At 42.3% G+C, this 17,318-nt stretch overlaps 2 protein-coding genes across 3 annotated transcripts in view; both read left to right on the plus strand.

The window, feature by feature from the left end:
• The first annotated feature begins 2,585 nt into the window (after window positions 1–2,585).
• On the plus strand, window positions 2,586–9,633 carry dazl (deleted in azoospermia-like). Its single transcript, XM_033637705.2, has 10 exons — window positions 2,586–2,704; window positions 3,509–3,631; window positions 4,266–4,357; window positions 4,938–4,989; window positions 5,084–5,150; window positions 5,263–5,393; window positions 5,915–5,995; window positions 6,211–6,261; window positions 6,681–6,751; window positions 8,323–9,633. The coding sequence occupies exons 1-9, from the start codon at window positions 2,702–2,704 to the stop codon at window positions 6,723–6,725; spliced, it is 645 nt and encodes a 214-aa protein (XP_033493596.1). The 5' UTR covers window positions 2,586–2,701; the 3' UTR covers window positions 6,726–6,751; window positions 8,323–9,633.
• A 663-nt stretch (window positions 9,634–10,296) lies between these two features.
• Window positions 10,297–17,318, plus strand: part of rftn1a (raftlin, lipid raft linker 1a) — a 30,852-nt gene continuing 23,830 nt past the window's right edge. The window contains exons 1-2 of one of the 2 annotated variants that reach the window (XM_033637179.2): window positions 10,297–10,602; window positions 16,788–16,939. In XM_033637179.2, coding sequence (XP_033493070.1) covers window positions 16,792–16,939 — 148 coding nt within the window. In that variant the 5' untranslated portion in view covers window positions 10,297–10,602; window positions 16,788–16,791. Of the gene's footprint in view, window positions 10,603–16,318; window positions 16,450–16,787; window positions 16,940–17,318 lie in introns of those variants that run through there. The other variant, XM_078175591.1, reaches the window with a different exon arrangement.

Consider the following 17,318-nt stretch of genomic DNA (forward strand, 5'->3'; position numbering starts at 1 on the left):
TTGAGTGAGATTTCCCACATTATTATTTATCTCCTCTATGTCCATTTTCCCTTCAACATAAAGGCCTGTATTTCCTTGTCCACATCCTGCAGCCTCTACCTGAAGCACTTTCTGCACAGTTTTCTGTTTCTACAATATGATGTCTACTGAATAAAAGCTCTAATGACTGCACTAGTTACTGCAGTCATTATATCTTTTATTTATTCCCTGGCCCCCATGGAGACACATAATGTCCTCTGGATTGCGCATAGCTGGCATGGGAGACTGCAACGTAGTGGTATCCAAGCAGGTGCAAATTACGAACATGGAAATGAACAAATTACAATGCCAGCTATCCTTGAGAGCTGCTACATGGTCTAACAAGCTAACAAAGATGCCATGGAATCCTAAAGTGGGGCAGTGTATAAAGCAATCCACTGAAAAGCAGCCTGACATGGGTCCCACAAAGTGGACAAGGTGGTAACACGAGACTGTGCCTACAACAGGATTAGCTCTCTTGGTTGTGTACATATTGTTAACCTATAAGTGCATGAGAGGACACACTACAAGAAGTCTGAACATTGCATTAGGATCTCACTGAAAGACTGGCTGTTTTGAGACAGTCTGGCAAATTGGCAGTACTCACTTTTGGACCAGTTCATCTCTTGTGGTTTGGCACTGTCTCTGGACAAAGTCTCCGAACTCAGATGGCAGGAGGGGGAGGCTGGTGGAGACAAGGTCCTCTAGTTGAACAAATCTCAAGGATGAGAAGCTGGAAAAAGATTTTGTTTATTCATTCTTTTTGTTTGCACGTTCAAAAAATCAATTATCATAAAAGATATATATATGCAAAGACACCCACATACATATCAAACAATTTTTTTTCCTACATAAACTCCGATACACATTAACCCAAAATAAATAAGAGCTTGTGCAGGAGAAACAGGAAGCTAAAAACATATACAAAGACCTTTTCTAAAAACTCAAGGCAAGATCAACTGAATTGAAATCGGGATTGAAAAAAAGAAGAGAAAAAGATAGAAAAACATAATAACTAAGGGTGTAGGATCATTTTAATATTTGGGGAGACACATGAAATGGGGGGCCTGGGGGTCCTCCGCCAAAAAATTTTGAGCGTCTAACACATAATTTCCTTCATGCACCGCATTGCATGTTCGTTTTCTGCATCAATTTATGGCGTAAATGTCTTCAGTTTTTTCAAAACAAAAGTGCTGTGTTACTTTCATGTATCCCTCCTGAAATCTACACCTATGTACATAACATTGACTTCTTATCCCAGATGTCAAAGCATCAACACTAATAAGGAAATTACCAATGTTTCTTTATAATGTTTTTTTAAGTAAACAGAGAGCATGAAGGATGCTGGAAATATGAATTCCACAAAACAGCACCTCTGTACCTAAATAAAGATTTTGCCACAATACTGAAACAGAAAGGACAGTGAAGATGTTCAGACTTACATCGGCTTAGCCAGACATTCTGCAGTAGAACCACAATGTGACTGACAGTAAACAGATGTTGGCTTTGCCACATGCGGGCCTCCTTGTTACTAGTTTCCCAGGACACTGGCGCACAGATCACCCTCCTGGGAAAGGGCTTAGGGACGCTGGATATATACAGTCTCTGGTGCTCAGCTGGGACCATCAGGATGTAGTCCACTGACAAGAAACAACATGTAAGACAATACAGATGAAACGAGGCAGGCAACTCCTCACAGAGGAAAATATTAATTACCTAATGCACCAACTAGAGTGGCTAGCTTTTCTAACCCATATGGTATATGAAAGAATCAATGACAGAATCACTGTTTCTTGTGTTTAATCATGCAACAAAGTGTACTAACAGAAATATAGATAGCAGCAGACATTATAAAAAAAGTTGAGATGGCGTTTTGTGCACAGTCTATAAAATCAGTGTTGAAGTGACACTGGTGTGTGCTTAGAGTGTCTAAATAAAGCAATACTGCCATTAAAGATTTACTGACACTTTATTGTTTAATACCTGTGCTCCTCTTGAGGCCCAAGTAATATTCTTCTTTGACCTCTTCTTCCAGGTTTGCCCTCAAAATCCGGAGGTCTTCACTACCATCAAAAGCTTGAGAGGCAGCAGGCGCATGATGTCATGCTGCTCTGACTGGCTCCAGCACAGAGGTAGGGGTACCTTTGGTGCAGTAGTATGTGAGAAAAGTTAAGAACAGCAATGTGTCAGAAAAAGGAGACTCAAAAAAAATGTAATCAGCAACTGACATGTTCATTACTGATACTTGTCTCCAGGTCTCTCCCAGTAGGTTCTGCCTGCAGGCCCTCATCTTCTCCTCTTGTCTGTACATGATGTCCAGCTGCTCTGTAGGACTTACAGGCCGGGTCAAAGTGTGAGAGGGAAGCATGAGGGGATGTATCCCTGTGAATGCATCAGAATGAATCAAAATAAATAGTGTAAAAATGTTACAGTTGCAAAGTAGTCCTGTAGCCCTTTGACTGACGGCTTTTCATTGCAGCTTTTGTGATTAATTTACAGTTGAAATTGACTTTTTATTAAATTTACATATCCAGGATTTGATAGGATGATCGGATGTTAGATTAGTCATGTGGAGTGGGCGTGGTTTCGGCTGCTGTGAGGTGGCTGTCGTCGGGCAAAAGAAGCGCCACTGGTTGCATTGGAGTGTATCTGGCCAACTTATAAAGTTTTAATTATTTTAGACATGGTAAGTTTCAGTTACAGTTTCATGTGCAAACTGTTACAACTCTAATCAAACAATCGATGTGTTTAACTGAAAGTTTGTGTTGAATTATTGATCAGTATGCTAGCTAGCCGCTGCGCTAACATCGTTGCTAGCTAGTCGCGATCTTCGCCTTGAGAGCTGAAAATGGCGCTCTAGCTGCTGGTGGCTAGCATTAGCTCGGGCTAACACGGTTAGCGGTTTAACTGCGTTTGATGTTAGCTAGCAACGGCTAATGTTAACGATAACTTGGGCCAGTCCCGCTGACTTTTTTTGTTGATGCCGTTTACTTTGTAGCTGCTTACCGGTGGGCAGATCAATGTTTGCTTGTTGGAGTCCATTTAAGTTAAGTTATACCGAGGTAACATTTAGGATAGCGAAAGCTAACATTATCACCGAGTAATGTGCATGTCAATGTTAGCTTACAGCGAGTCACTCCGGGCTTCTGTAACATGTCGTCTTTCAGACAAGTGAACAGAAAAGTCCAAAATACTTATTTAGCTGTTTTTTAGTTCAGACTTCTGTTCTGTAAATTAATGCAAAATTTAATAAGATTAAACACAGTTGCATATTTAAACATTAAATTTCAGAAAACTTGCAATACAAAAAATAATTGCCTTTGAGTAAGGAATCAGCTAAGGAAGTGACATGGTGATATCTATTAGTTTAATTTTTTTATTTAATCATGAGTATTTTTGAAGTGTTAGCCCTGAGAAAAAATAGGACTGCACTAGTTTTGTGTTGTTGTTTTCTCCTGTCATGCCACTAATTCAAACATTTTATTGTAAGGACATTCACAATCCCAGGAGCAGCAACCAGACTTCACCTTTCCAGAAGTTGTCAAATGGTTACATCCCCCCCAGAGGCAAAGTGGTTCCCAACACCCTCTTTGTTGGTTGGACTAACATGACGGTAGCAGATGTATTTTGTTCATCTAGGGGAACTGAGTAACTGACTTTTCCAGCCCCAGATTCTTCAATGCCTGCTTAATTAACTAAGATTTAATTGGGGTTCATGTCTTTAGTGCTTTCATTTACTGTTTTGAGTGTAAAACCTTGCATCTGAATTGGCTCACTCAAAAGCAGACCTCAATAGCTTAACAAAACATTGGATTGGTGTAAGTGTGTTATCAGAATCTGGCTTTACCCACCAGTGGATAACAGACTGCTGTCAAGTGTATCTCTGAGTGAAATAGCTTAACTACCTGCTTGCTGCCCACACATTTACAAAAAAAAGGATGAATTCATTTGAAAGTTTTACTCTACCTTGAATTAAAACTTCATGCCATAGCACATTTAAATTGGTCAGCACTTGAATCCAGCTTTCAGTTAAATGTTTAACTATGAGAGGGGGACCTTGGCACTGCAATTATTTCTGAATTTAATGATTTTTATTCAAAACACACAATTTTATGGAAAAGTTTTAGTGTCCTTGAACTGCACATTGTGAACAAAAGGGCTGCCTTTCCTTTTTCTAGAGTACCAAATGGAGTATTGTAACTAAAATCTTATTTTTTTTTAAACCTGAAATTAATTTTCACCTTCAGGTGGATGAAAATGATATGCGGGAGATCTTTGGGAGAGATGGTACTGTCCAGGAAGTAAAACTGATCACAGACCGTGCCGGGATCAGCAAAGGGTGAGTTTTGCTGTTTGGAGACCTTGTGGCAGTGATACTCAACTAACAGGCCAATTGTGGCCCTCGATAGGGTGCCGAATGGCCCGCTGACTATTTTCTAAATCACAGTGAAAGAGAGGTCTCGGCTTATTATTTCTATATTAATTATTAATGTCTCTAAGGTGACTCTTTTTGCTACAGTGTTAAATTTAACAATCTTTTTACTATTAGTACATTTTCAATTTATGTTTTTGATCCATTATTTTTCAATTAAGACGCTAGAAGAGACAATGAAAAGGAGCTACTATGCATTTGTGTATCGCACTGCAGTCACATGACCTTCAGCGTTCATGAAGCATGAATCCGAAATCGTTTTGAGTCGTTAATTTTCTTCCTTACAGAGTATGTTTTCTGTATTTGTCAGTAAACTTGTGTGAAAGTGTGTGGGTGTAAACTTGGGGGGTTGTTTATTTGCATATTAGTTTTTGTGAATATTAATTAGCTTGGTTTGTGCTCTGATTTATTTTTTAATGATTTTACACAGCTATTGGTATTGAGTTGTGTTTTATGTTTAATTCTCAGTTGTGTTTTGTGCTCCTAGGTATGGGTTTGTGCGCTTCAATGAAGATGTTGATATTCAGTCAATCTTGAAGGTGAGTGGGTGTCTGTCTGTGGAACTGTCATTCTGTTATTTTCTATTAATTTCCAACTGATTAATATTTCCTCTGTTTGTGTTTTTTGCCATAGCAACAGATCCGATTTAAGGGCCATAATCTCAGGCTGGGCCCTGCCATCATGAAAGAAAGGAGCTCTCGTATGTAATCTGATACGCTTCATAAGAATGTCATTGGGTGTTTGGTTGGCAGTGAAAATATATGATCTTACCACATGTTTAATACTGTCGTCTAATTTTTTTTCTTCATTAGGGGCCCATGTGGTTGTCCCAGACCGCCGGATGAGCCCCACTCAGTACTTCTGCTACACCTGCTGCTCACCCATGGGTAGGGGTATGGCACAACCTTCGCCATTCATCAGTGGAGGCAGCCACTACAGTCAGGTAACATACACACGCATAGCCGAGCTATCAAGAATCTCATTTCATTAGGCAGGCAGATTTAATCATAAAAAACAAAGTTGTCAAGCCAAGTAAACACACTGTGTGTGGCGTCAGTAATGCTGTCACACACACCTTTCTTTTCTCTCAGTCACACACACTGTAGTATAAAATGAACCGTATTTTCTCTGAGGGGAACTTAGCTCATTATCACAGCCAAGAATAGAGGTGGAAGGTGGAGAGCGATCGATCAATTTACTTTTCAATTTACCAGAAAAGATATAGAAAAAAATAAAGTTGGCTATGGCATGAGTAATGTCATCGCTAATAATATCCAAGTTGGTGAATTATTCAGGCAATACCAACTGTCAAAAATATTAGCAGTCATAGTGCAATCCTTACAAGGACACTTACAGGAGAAACAGGTCGTTACGCTGGAGCCTTTCAGTCTGTTTCAAGATCAGTGTGTGTTTTAACATCTGCTGATCACTGTGAGCTATAAAAACATACTTGTCTCTTACCAGCCGTACTTCTACTCCAACTTTGGAGGGGCCATGATCCCACCTATGCCAATGAACCATGTACAGAACGCCCACGCCTACCAGGTACACACACACACACACACACACACACACACACACACACACTCCAAGGCACTGCACACATGTTTCTGCATATAAGATGAAGGGTTCAGCCTGGCTTAGATCCACCTGTCCCTGCCCTCCCCACACTCCACACCTCCCCATCGCCTTTAGAAACAAGTCTGAGTTTGTCTCTTGCCCTCTGTTTCACCACTGACCCCTCTCCCCCCCACACACAGTACCCTCCACCTCACTGGATTGCGGACCAGTGGACACAGCCTATCGATCAGGTAACTACGGTAGATGTCAGTATAATCAAGTATTAATGCAATGCAGATCACTTCTCACTGAACACCCATGTGAGGCCAATAGGATGAAAACATTGATTTAGACTTTTAAAACCCACGGGATTAAGTTGAATGTGTTTGTGTTGTGTATTTTTCAGTAGAGTTTGTGGCAACAAATTGTCGACAATATGCAGTGTTCATGCAGGCCACTAGATGGTGTTGTCCAGCCAGTGTGCATATTCTGAAAAATGGACTGAGTGCATCAACAATGAGTTTTGATAATGATAGCCTGAAGTTGTTTTTGTGTACTTGACAAATTTATTAGAGCCTGTTCATAGCAACTCTGTGTGTCTTTGAAACATGTTGGCAGACTGCTCTTAGAAACCTTTTTTAATGTGATACTCACTCTTCTATATTTCCAGGACTGTGTGGACTGTGGCGTCCAGACTATGATGAATTTGATGTAGTCCACAGCTACTGACCCCCCTGCCAGGTATACTTACTACTCAAACAAAGTGCTGTCATATCAGGGATACAGCAGCTAGCAATGTGCTATGGAGGGCCAGGGTGCTGCAGGCTAAAACACCTTTTCTTATAGAGGAATAACCGGTGCAGTTACTTTATGATACAGGAATTGACAATTACTTTTAGAGGCGAAAAAAAAAAAGAAAAAGTACCTTTCACTTGTCAAGCACAAAAGTCACCTGTCTGAGTAAAAATGCTTATTTTTTCCTCTTTTTGTTGTGAATGTAGATGAACAAACAGTGGAAAGCACCCAAACTGTCAACATATGAATAACTCAATTTATGATTTTTTTATCGCGTGTGCATGGCTTGTTGTAAGACAGGTGAGCAGCCCTAAATCTGTTTTAAGGATGGTCGTTGAGCGATCACATTCTACTTTGTTTTTCATTCATTTATGTAATTACTCCTGCCAAGAAGGTCATGCTTTTGCTTTTTTTGAATGACAAAAGAACATAAATTCACGCCATGATCATTTACACTTTTATAGTCATTTATAAAAAATGGCTACAACAATGAAAAACAAATGCACCATGCACTCCTCTCTCCTAGTTGACAGCGAGTTGAGGGAGGCATCTCCAAACTGTCGACAGATGGTGCCACTCACCTCGGCAGCTATGTGACGGGTGTTAATCACTGCCACGCGTGGTCTCCCAGCTAGCTCACCTACCTCTCCACTTAGCTATGCTTGTAACTCAGCTGATCTCAAAGTGAATCAATGGATCAATGCGACTGGCTCAGTGGGAGCAGGTCACAGTTTTCTAGGTTGGTGCTTAGCTAACGTTATTGTTATCGAATGAATTGCACAGCTGCTAATTCTAGCTGGCTAATGTCACTCATTTGCCCCTGGCAGACTCCAAAGAACATTATCCCTTTCTCCTCTAAGTCTCTGCAGCCATTGACCAATTTTTGTTCTCTTTTTTTACTGATACCGTGCAGTTGTAACATCAGTTTTTCTTTGTGCTTTTTCCTGGAAAATTGGCACCACTTTTCTTGACTGCTAGTAGTTCCTGCTCTGAAGAATACTTGGAGTGACTCCTGATTGGGCAGGAGGCATTCTGAGTCGGATGTATTGTGGGGGAAACCTGCATTCATTGGAAATCAGTATTCTGAAAGCACCCAGTTAATTAAGTAACCGAGCTGTGAGCGGCACATAACAAGAAGACACACTATATTTGTTTGTTTATGACACATAACCTGTCCGATTGAGCAAGCCAATTTCTCTTCCCTCCAAACAATCCCCTTGTCCCAGACAGAGCTTAATGTCAAGCCCTGCATGTAGTGGTTGGAAGAAGAACCTGAATACTGTTAGCCCTCCATCGCACATGGTCACCTATTTCTTTAAAACTGCTTCACGCTTTGCTCCACTTTCATCTGTGATGTCCTGTAATCATGCCCAGCATTAGTTACATTATTTTCTGTCCTCATTGTCTTCTCATCCTTTGGGTAATAGTTTTTATCTGACCAACAAAGCTTTTAAAAGGACTAATCCTGACTGGGTGTGATTCTTTTTCTTTTTTTTTTTTGTCATCTGCTCCTTTAGATACACGCCACAGTGGCTGCAGCGAGTCAAAACTCGGACAGGATGACATCTTGATGTTCCAGACGGCTGGAAGCACCGTGCCTGCTCACACTGTATCCCGAATACCCTGCTCCCGCCTTCCTTCCCTCAATTCTTTTGAGACCCATTTTAACACCATACTGCAGGAGCCCTTCACTTTAACTGAACCAGTTTAATCACAATCATTTTGAAACACAACTGGTCGGGACCACTGTCGTGTGGTCGAATCACTTTTAAGCCACGTGGATCACAGTGACAGTTACACAGAAAGAGCAGAGCACCCTCACCGTACAAGCTCATCACTTCTTCATTCTTTTTTGTTTTTCTTTGTCAGTTATCCCAGAGAGGAAAATGGAAAAGACTTTTAAGCTCACCATTTCTGCCTATTTATGTCTTGTGTTTTATTATTTTAAATGTTTGTTTGATAGGGGCTTTTATCCTCTGCCAGGGCTCTCTGTACATTTATATGTTTTAACAATGTCTTGGAGTTGAATACTACTTTAACTCCAGTTCAGGTCTGATGCTCCTCTGATGAAGACATTTCATTAACTTTTCTACTACAGTATACAGGCACTTGGTCATTCCATTAAATTCAAGACCTCACATTTAGTTTGGGCTCTATTCCTCTTAATTGGGTGTCGATTGAGACGGTAAATGAACGGCATTTTTCTCACATTATAGACTTTTTGAGTTCCACAGAGCGTGTACAGCACACCAGTCATCTATGTTGGGTTTCTAAACTGTCTGTCCTGTGACTGGGTGTTTCTCAAACGGCATTTTTTCCCCCACCATCACTCATCAATCAGCTTATATTTGGAGGGGAAAAAAGTGGAAAGCCGTTTTAATCCACTTTGAAAATTAAGTGTCATTTAAAGTGAGGTGCTCTCTGTGTCTTTGGGGGGAAAACATTCATTGTACATGGTTCGCTGTACTGGTTTTAATCTTGTTGCAGGTGATCTTGCACATTTTACTGTCATCGTATGATTCTTTTACGTATAATCTCTTCACTTGGTGCACTAAATTTGTTTTCTGTTTATTTATACACTAAAAGAGCAGCTTTGTTTGGCTGGAGATGCACATTTGGTGCACATCACATTTTCTTTCCTCTTAACCAATAGTTTTATAGGGCTATTGACCTCAGGGTGTCCTGTGTGCTTATTGCAGTGGTAGAGTTTTGTTCAGAGAGCCTGGGCACTACACTGTTAAGTTTGGTTTATTGTCAGCGTTCATGTTTTGCAGGGTTTGGATGTTTTTGTCTGAATAAATAAAAGTTAAATTGTGTTATCATTTAAGCTCGTGAAGGTCCTTAGCTTTCTTTGCATCATTTCCAACACTGCTTGCATAGTTTCAGGGGGCCATTCGGTGATGATGTTGGAGCACAGGGCTTTCAGACTGCCGCTCCCAGCCTCCATAAGCCTGTCAGTGTCTGCTGGTGTTTCAGTCAGGGTTGGATTGCCTGTCTTCCCTGGCAACAAGCCCATCATCTTTTGGTCACAGAGCGTTTTGTTTTTGTCACAGTCTGGTGGTGTGACTGGGCTCCCCAGGGTGTCCTGTCCAGCCCGTGACCACCCATCAGCCCCACCCACCCACTCCCCTGTCAGACGTCTCTGAATTATGGATAAGTCTGGATAGCTTCTTATAAAATATGGATTTACCAAAGGAGACCCTTGAAAAACACAAACACCTCCAATCTTGATTTGAGGACCCACATCCACGTGTGAGCAAAAAACTTTAAACTGACTACTGGGTGGAGAATATCTAGATAGATTGCAAGTAGCTTATCTCTGTGGTACTTTGTATATTACAGCCCCACTTTTCTAACTAATTCATAATCACTGGGGTAGTTTAATTCATGTTGAACCCCACATAAGGATTCATATTGGTTCCTAAAGTGTTCCAACCTGGAGAGCAGCGAGTGAGGAAACAACAGGGAGGAGAGTGTGCGTAAAGCGCCCTCTCCTCCTTCCCTCTCCTCCTCCTCTTCCTCCTCCTCACACACACGCCGGTGACAGAGAGGCAGACGCGGTGTTTATCATGAGCCGCCCGTGAGATCCAGCAGCAGACAGTTGTAGTTTGTAAATGGAGGATTCATGTTTTGTTCCCATTGGATCGCAGCATCTGACCTGATGTGTGTGTGTGTGATTCCTGCAGCAGTGACGGGGACGGACAGTGACGAGAGGAGGGACGCGCATCGACAGGCTCAAGTGTGAGGAAGCTTTCAGTCCAACACACACTTCGCACAGACTGGGAGCGACTTGACTGGTGAGTGTAACTCTTGGTTGTTCATTACTGACATTCATCAGCCTGTTATTGGCTAAAGGTGTGACCGGAAGTGGATTTAATAATTGCAAATAACATTTTTTGCCTCTACTATTGCGCCTTTTATTTACGCGCTATTTAATGTGAGGTTTTTCAGGTTTGGAAACAACTTTAACGGAGTTGTGTTCATGTTTAGAGGCGGAAATGCTCTCCTAAAATAAAGGTCAGGAGGAGCAGAGACGTCTTTGGAAACCTTTCACAATAAAACACTCGTGACAGAGTGAGGAATCCTCTCGGTGTGGACGCGCAGCCAGCCGTTTGATTTGTGTTGCGTTGCGTGCCATTTGTTATCCGTGGCGGAAAGAAATGAATAAGCCCTGTGCTCACTGTCACAGGTTGAAGTGAACTCAAGATATGCGTGACGGAGGAGATGTGTCGAGCGCAGATGGAAGAGGAGGGGGGATGGAGTGGAGTGGAGAAGAGTGTGTGTGTGCGCGCAAGTGTCAAAACGTGAAAGATTTGGTGCGTAAGCGACCTGTCATGTATCATTTCCCGTTCACTAAACTACCGGCGTTCACGGGCAGCACCAGCCACGTGTTTTTAGTGTGTGTGTGAGTGTGTGTGATGGGTGGGGGGCCTGAGGTTGAACGCACCAAAGAGTGAAAACCAGAAACATGTAATTTCAAGCAAGGCTGCACCCACAAAATGCAAGGAGCGTCAATTAGTTACATGGCTATGTATGGGCGCACAGCCTATAGCTTGGTATTTGGAAGCACTCGAAAAAGCACTCATTAGCAGTGAGTGACAGTTTATTATACAGGCCATGTTCTATAAACAATCAGCTATCCTTAGAAATAGAGTCTAAAATTTGAATTGATGGATTTGTGTATCTTTGGAGGCTACCTCAGGGTTTAGTGAATTGATGCCGAGGTCCAAACAGCCTTCCTTTGTTAATAAACTGCTCTTTTTAGAGTGAAATAGGCTGTGCAAGGAGCTGCGCGACACACCAATACATCAATGTCATAATTTGTTTTTATCCTCCCCATGCAGCCTCATTAAAACACTGTTTGAGGTGACTACTTTGTTGCTTGCGGGAATCGCACCTCCCTCCAGGCAACTTGACATGCTCCCAGTCTGCTCCTCTGTCTGTCTTCCTCGCTCTTTCTGTCTGTCTCTGCTGCCAACCCCCCCTCCCCCCCCCGTCTCATTCTGCTCTAGCTGTTCTTCCCCTTTCCCCCATTCTTGGATAGAGTGGAGCGCCAACCCGGTGGGAGGGAAGCCCACTCCCCAGGTCTCAGTCTGTCACCTCTAATTTTGAAAATCCAGTGAAACACATCCAATATAACACAGTAATGATGTATTAATAAGAATGCGGCTGTTTTCATTGACATAGCTTTGCTGTCAAACAATCACGCATCTATAAAAAGTGACTTAATACAGAGTCACACTAATATATTCCTTGCATAGACAGTGCATGCACAAGCAGTAGGAATTATGGCTTCCTAGCAGGCCCATAAAGTCCCATAATAAAGGAGACTGGAAGCCAGTAATGAAAGTTTTATTTGCTGATGCTTGCTATAAATCAGTTTAGTGCACCAGGTGAAAAAAAAATAAAATAAACACAACCAGCAACTACTGAATATTACACACAGCAAAAACAAACCTAACACTCTTCTTCGGGTGCCATGCAGTAGTTGCCGTCAACAGTGATGCCAGAAATTCTGGGCCTTTTGATAACAGCTCACTCAAGACCCTGAGGTAATAAAACATCTGTAATCCCTGGTCAGTGGCGGATCGGATGGTGGGGCACGCCTAGGGCGACGAATGTGCCAGGTCCAGCACTGCCCCGGTCTCTCCTCAACATTTAAGACAAAATGTTCGTATTGAAAAAGTGTCATGTCAGACAAGCAAGTCCTTATAGACGCATGTAACCTTTTGCTGAATGCCACACTACTTGCATTGGCATCCACTGTTAAAGCAAATCATAATTCAGTGTTGTGGAGACTTGTATATAAGAGCAGCATGGCATTTTCTCTCTTAAGCCCATAATTATTGGGATGCTTCAAAATGCATTATCACACTTATATCCTGACCACAGGAAATAGTGAGTGGCAGGCAGGTAAAAATCGTATATTGGGACTCGACTTAGTCCATTAATTCACACAGAATATTGCCCAGTTATTGGCTTACTGCAGATTTATCAGTATCAGTGTATAAAGCGGCTGATCAACAACAAGCAACTGCAGTACAGAAACATCAAAGATATGTTTGAGGTAATTTAGAAACAGTGTTATTATTGCTCACTTCTCATCATAGCAGCTGTTGCTACCTGTAGCTAGCCAGCACAGTAGAGGATTATGTTTGGTAGTTGTATTTATCATATATACTGTAGTTGTAAAGACAATGGCTGGGACAGCATAAAGTGTTCAAAAGGAAAAGACTAAAAATTTTAACCACTGGAGACGCTCCCCGATGAGTTCAATGTATATTTACTGTAAATTTCCCCGAGCCTGCACCCGTCTGTAACTCTCCCTCTGCAGCAGATGAATGCTGCCTCTTGGAAAGCAGACACCCCCCACCCTGAGTGGCACGGGAGGTAGCGGAGCAGTGGCACAGCGCAGACGGATTATGCTCTCGCGTAAATCCGCTGTCATTTCAAAACTCTCAGTTACAAGAGATTCTCTAATGAGAAGCCCTCTGCTACTCCCTGTCTATCTCCCCTCTTCATTCCATTCTCTGGTTTTCACTTCTTTCATCTGTCTCTCTCTCCCCGTTAAATGGATGTTTTTCGCTGTCAAGGCCTTTTTCTGTCTGTGTTTGCGCGAGAGCAAGCGAGAGATTCTGTTTGAAGTCAACATGTAGTGGAAGAAGGCCTCATATGTTGCAAAAAGGGCCTCGAGTCTTGAAGGCAACGGAGTCTCTCCGGTGCTACAACCACCTTGGTTTTTCATTCTGCGTTGTGTCCAATTACAGAGATCTGTTTCTAAAGCGCACAGACAGAGTTCATCCGTTAGAGCGAGGCCTTTTTGTTTTGAAACAGAACCTTCAGCGCACAATGAAAAGGATGATGAGATGTTGGATCAAACAGTAGAGCTGTAGGCTAGTCAAGACCAAGACTAGACCCAATCAGGTTTTATTTGAGAGTAATAAAACCGACTGCCACTAGCAAAGTAGTAAGCGAGTTATTCCAAATTGTTATAATGTTTTTTTAGCACTGCATAATGCATTATGCATAAAGACATTTTGAAAATTGAGATAATTTGCATTGGGGTGGGGTAGAAATTGTATTAAAATACTAAGGCATAGGGTGAAAAAGTGGATCTAAGGAAAGACTCACTCATAGAAGGATGCAAATGACTCCCCACAGACATCTCCGTCTTTCCCTATATGCTACTCTTCACATCCCCTTGTCAAAAAGCAATCATCATTATCATATTTTAACTGCATCTTTCCTCTCCATCCTTCTCTCTTGACCCCCTTTTTCCTAACAAGGGAGGGATGAAGCCTGCTAAACATCCCCACATTAACCTGCCCCTTGTCCCTGTTGCAGACAGAGCGTATTAAAGCACAGCCCTGGAGGGAAAATGTTTGGGAGTGGATCTGCATGATCCAACTTAGTCATAACCCAGGGCCTACTTGGCTGGTTACCTGACTGTCTGGAGACATTGTAATAGTTTTATGGGACTTTAGAGGCTCAGCAGGGGAGCACTTCGGCTGTGAGACCTCATTGAACCACCAGACAGGACTGGGCAGACGGAGGGAAGGATGGCGGAGAGGGTTGGAGGGAGTGTGGATGGACATAATGTAACATTATATTGTAAGAACAGGAAAGACTGAGGACAGTGGCGCCCCCAAATGTTTTCAATAGGCTTCAGATGGGGCCACTAATAAATCTTGGGGCTGGCACACGAAAGCTGAAAGCCATGACTGAATTTCAGGAATTCAGTTATGTCGTTGAAGTACATAGGCTACTTGAAAACTATGTTAGTATGGAGAGTTAACAAATTGCATCCTCATATACTTTATCTTGAGATGAGAGTTTAACAGAACCCTTTGAAAATAGCCATGTCAGTTGTTTCAGCCTAAATTTGGAGCATCATTTAGACCCCTTTCCGACAAGCTACCATGGCATAGTTGATTCACATTGATGCCTTAGGTAGCCTAGTTTCACAAGATACCAGTACCTGCACGCTATCTTAAAAAAGTGAGTGTGCCACCCTCTCTTAAAGACAGTAATGTTGGCCTCCGTATAATCTAGCCGGGGGGACAGTGCGGGGTGATCAAGGAACGTGGGAATGGTGCAACGGTGATGAATTAAAGGTCAGAATCAAGAGACTGGAGTTTGGGGAAGGGAATGAAGGAGCAAGACTGGAGAGAAGCCGAGAAAATAAAAGTTTACAGATGGAGTGAAAGTAAAAGTCAGGTTTCGCTGATAATGAAGTGGGGAAGGTTGAAAGTTCTTATAAACAGATGGATGACAAAAACAAGAGAATGACAAAAACAACTAGTTTACTGTGAGACTCATCAAGGCCATTGTACCAGTAGAAAGAAGGGAGTTTTCCTAATCAAAGACGGCGGACAGGAGCGGAGCAGAGGCTGAAGAGAAAGAGGTGATTAAGGCATGGGTCAGACAAGAGCAGGAAGTTGAGCGATGACACATTGAAGAGCTAATGGTGTAAGAGTTTAAGAGGGGAACAGACAGGTCAAGAGGAGAGAGAAGGATAATGGGAGGAAGAAGAGAGGTAAGAATGAGATGAGACACACTGTTGCCTCCTCCAGAAGCTTCGCCCCTCTGTCTCTCCTCGTTTGTCCTCATTATGAAAGACCACGTTGTATTGAAAGAATAATGACTCTTAATTGCTTGTTCTTTGCAAAAGTTAAAATGACAGAGTGCACTGTCTCAAGACAGATGAGGTATGAAAATGTATCGTGGATGTTGCCTTTTGCAACTTTGTAACCTTTTCGAAATGCACGTACTGTGCAATCAAAGCTGTAAGTCACCAAGCGTGCACACACACACACTAACACGCACCAGGCTTAATGTCGCCTGTTAGGATCGTTAGCCGAGTTAATGTCTGTGCACTTGGCCCAATGGGAGTTACTGTGTCATTCTCCATGCTCCCTAAACAGATACAGAGATGCAGATATAGACCTGCCTCTGGGGAAGACATATGCATGCACACACACACACACACACACACACACACACAAAAACATGCAGATGCGCGCCTCACCGTGCGGCTGTTACAAGCCGTAGCAGACGGGGATATTAAGCGGAACTGTGGTGATGGTTTGAGGGTACTGACGCTGTCACATCTGATTAGCTTGACGAAATTTGACCACGCCCTTTCCTCTCTTGTCTTTTACCCCTCTCTCTTGTCCTCTGTTTTGTCATTCTCACACCTCCAATTCCCAAATCATTTGTCCCAAAAGCCACCTTACTTTTTCTTGTTTTTCGTTCTATGCAGCTGACATCTTCGGGTCTAAATTGCCTGTTGAAATTCAGGAGAGGAGAAATTTAAAAGGATTTTTCAAGCTCTCTCCAAATTGTGTTTCCAATCACTTACCCTTGAGGGTATCTACTGGTCCTTACTCAATCTGAAAAAACTCTTACAATAACAGATTTCTTTGTGCTTCAAGGCTACCCTTGGATCAACATATAAATTGGTTAGCAGTGAAACATGTTTAACGTCTCTCCTCTCCTCTCCCCGTCTATCTAGTCTCATGTCGCTTTGCTTGACAGGGCAGGAAATCGGTCTCATTTCTGCTTTAATTCGTTCTGATCAAACATGTCGCTCCCAATCAGCCCCATTTGATTAGGAGATGCCCGTATCACAGCCCACCAAGCAGGTAATGGCTGACACTTTCATATTTCAGTTTTATTGCAGTGTGTGTGTGTTTGTGTGTGTGTTAGAGAGAGAGAGTTAGATACACACATTATTTCCCGCAGCTTGAGCTTGCATGTGAGCACTAGCATTCATACTTGTGTGTGACTATAACACACACACTATTGGAAGTGCTAATGTGTTCTGTATATTTAGAAACTCTATCAATTCCATGTCTCCTACTCGAGTCTTTGTTAGCACCCTCCTCTGTTTTTCTCCTTTCATCTCCCATCTTTTTTTTTATGCTTTTTAATGTCGTCTCCTCTCCTCTCCTCTCCTCTCCTCTCCTCTCCTCCATCGCAGAGATATGGGTTGTAGGCTTCCTAAATTGCGGAAGGCAGAGGAGAGGCGAAGCCCTGGCAATATCTACTCCACTCTTCGAAGGCCTCAGGTGGAGACTAAAGTGGGCGTGGCCTACACCTACCACTTCCTGGATTTCCTCTTGGGAAAAGAAGGTATGGACAAAATTATCCATGTACCATCAATCATCTCTGTGTAACAGTCCTCCTGTGAGCACTCAGTGTTGTATATACCCATTTATGTGCAAAGTTTTTCCTTTGTCCTTTTTGGGTTGGGCTTGTGAAACCCAGTGAGACATGTACATGTGACTTCACTTGACTTCTCCCACACTTGCATACTTGGAATACTCATGTGTTACTTGTTTCTTCGTGTGACACTTCTCTAGCAAATATAATAGACACAGAAAATAAGGATGGCGATCAGGCAATCGGGCTTTATATTTTTGTATCTTTTTTCAGAGACACGAAAATGTTTTTTTTATGGTCACATGGTCAGATTTTCCTTTAAATTCCATTATCCTATTCCCTTCATCTC

The sequence above is a fragment of the Epinephelus lanceolatus genome, chromosome 16 (assembly GCF_041903045.1).
Source record: "Epinephelus lanceolatus isolate andai-2023 chromosome 16, ASM4190304v1, whole genome shotgun sequence".
In the NCBI taxonomy this organism is placed as follows: Eukaryota; Metazoa; Chordata; class Actinopteri; order Perciformes; family Serranidae; genus Epinephelus; species Epinephelus lanceolatus.

Bases quoted from the DNA above. Each gene is read 5' to 3' on its own strand.
- dazl (XM_033637705.2), top strand. The intron at 3,632-4,265 runs GTAGCAGATGTA...TTTCACCTTCAG, and splicing joins TTGGTTGGACTAACATGACG to GTGGATGAAAATGATATGCG. The intron at 5,151-5,262 runs GTATGTAATCTG...TTTCTTCATTAG, and splicing joins CATGAAAGAAAGGAGCTCTC to GGGCCCATGTGGTTGTCCCA.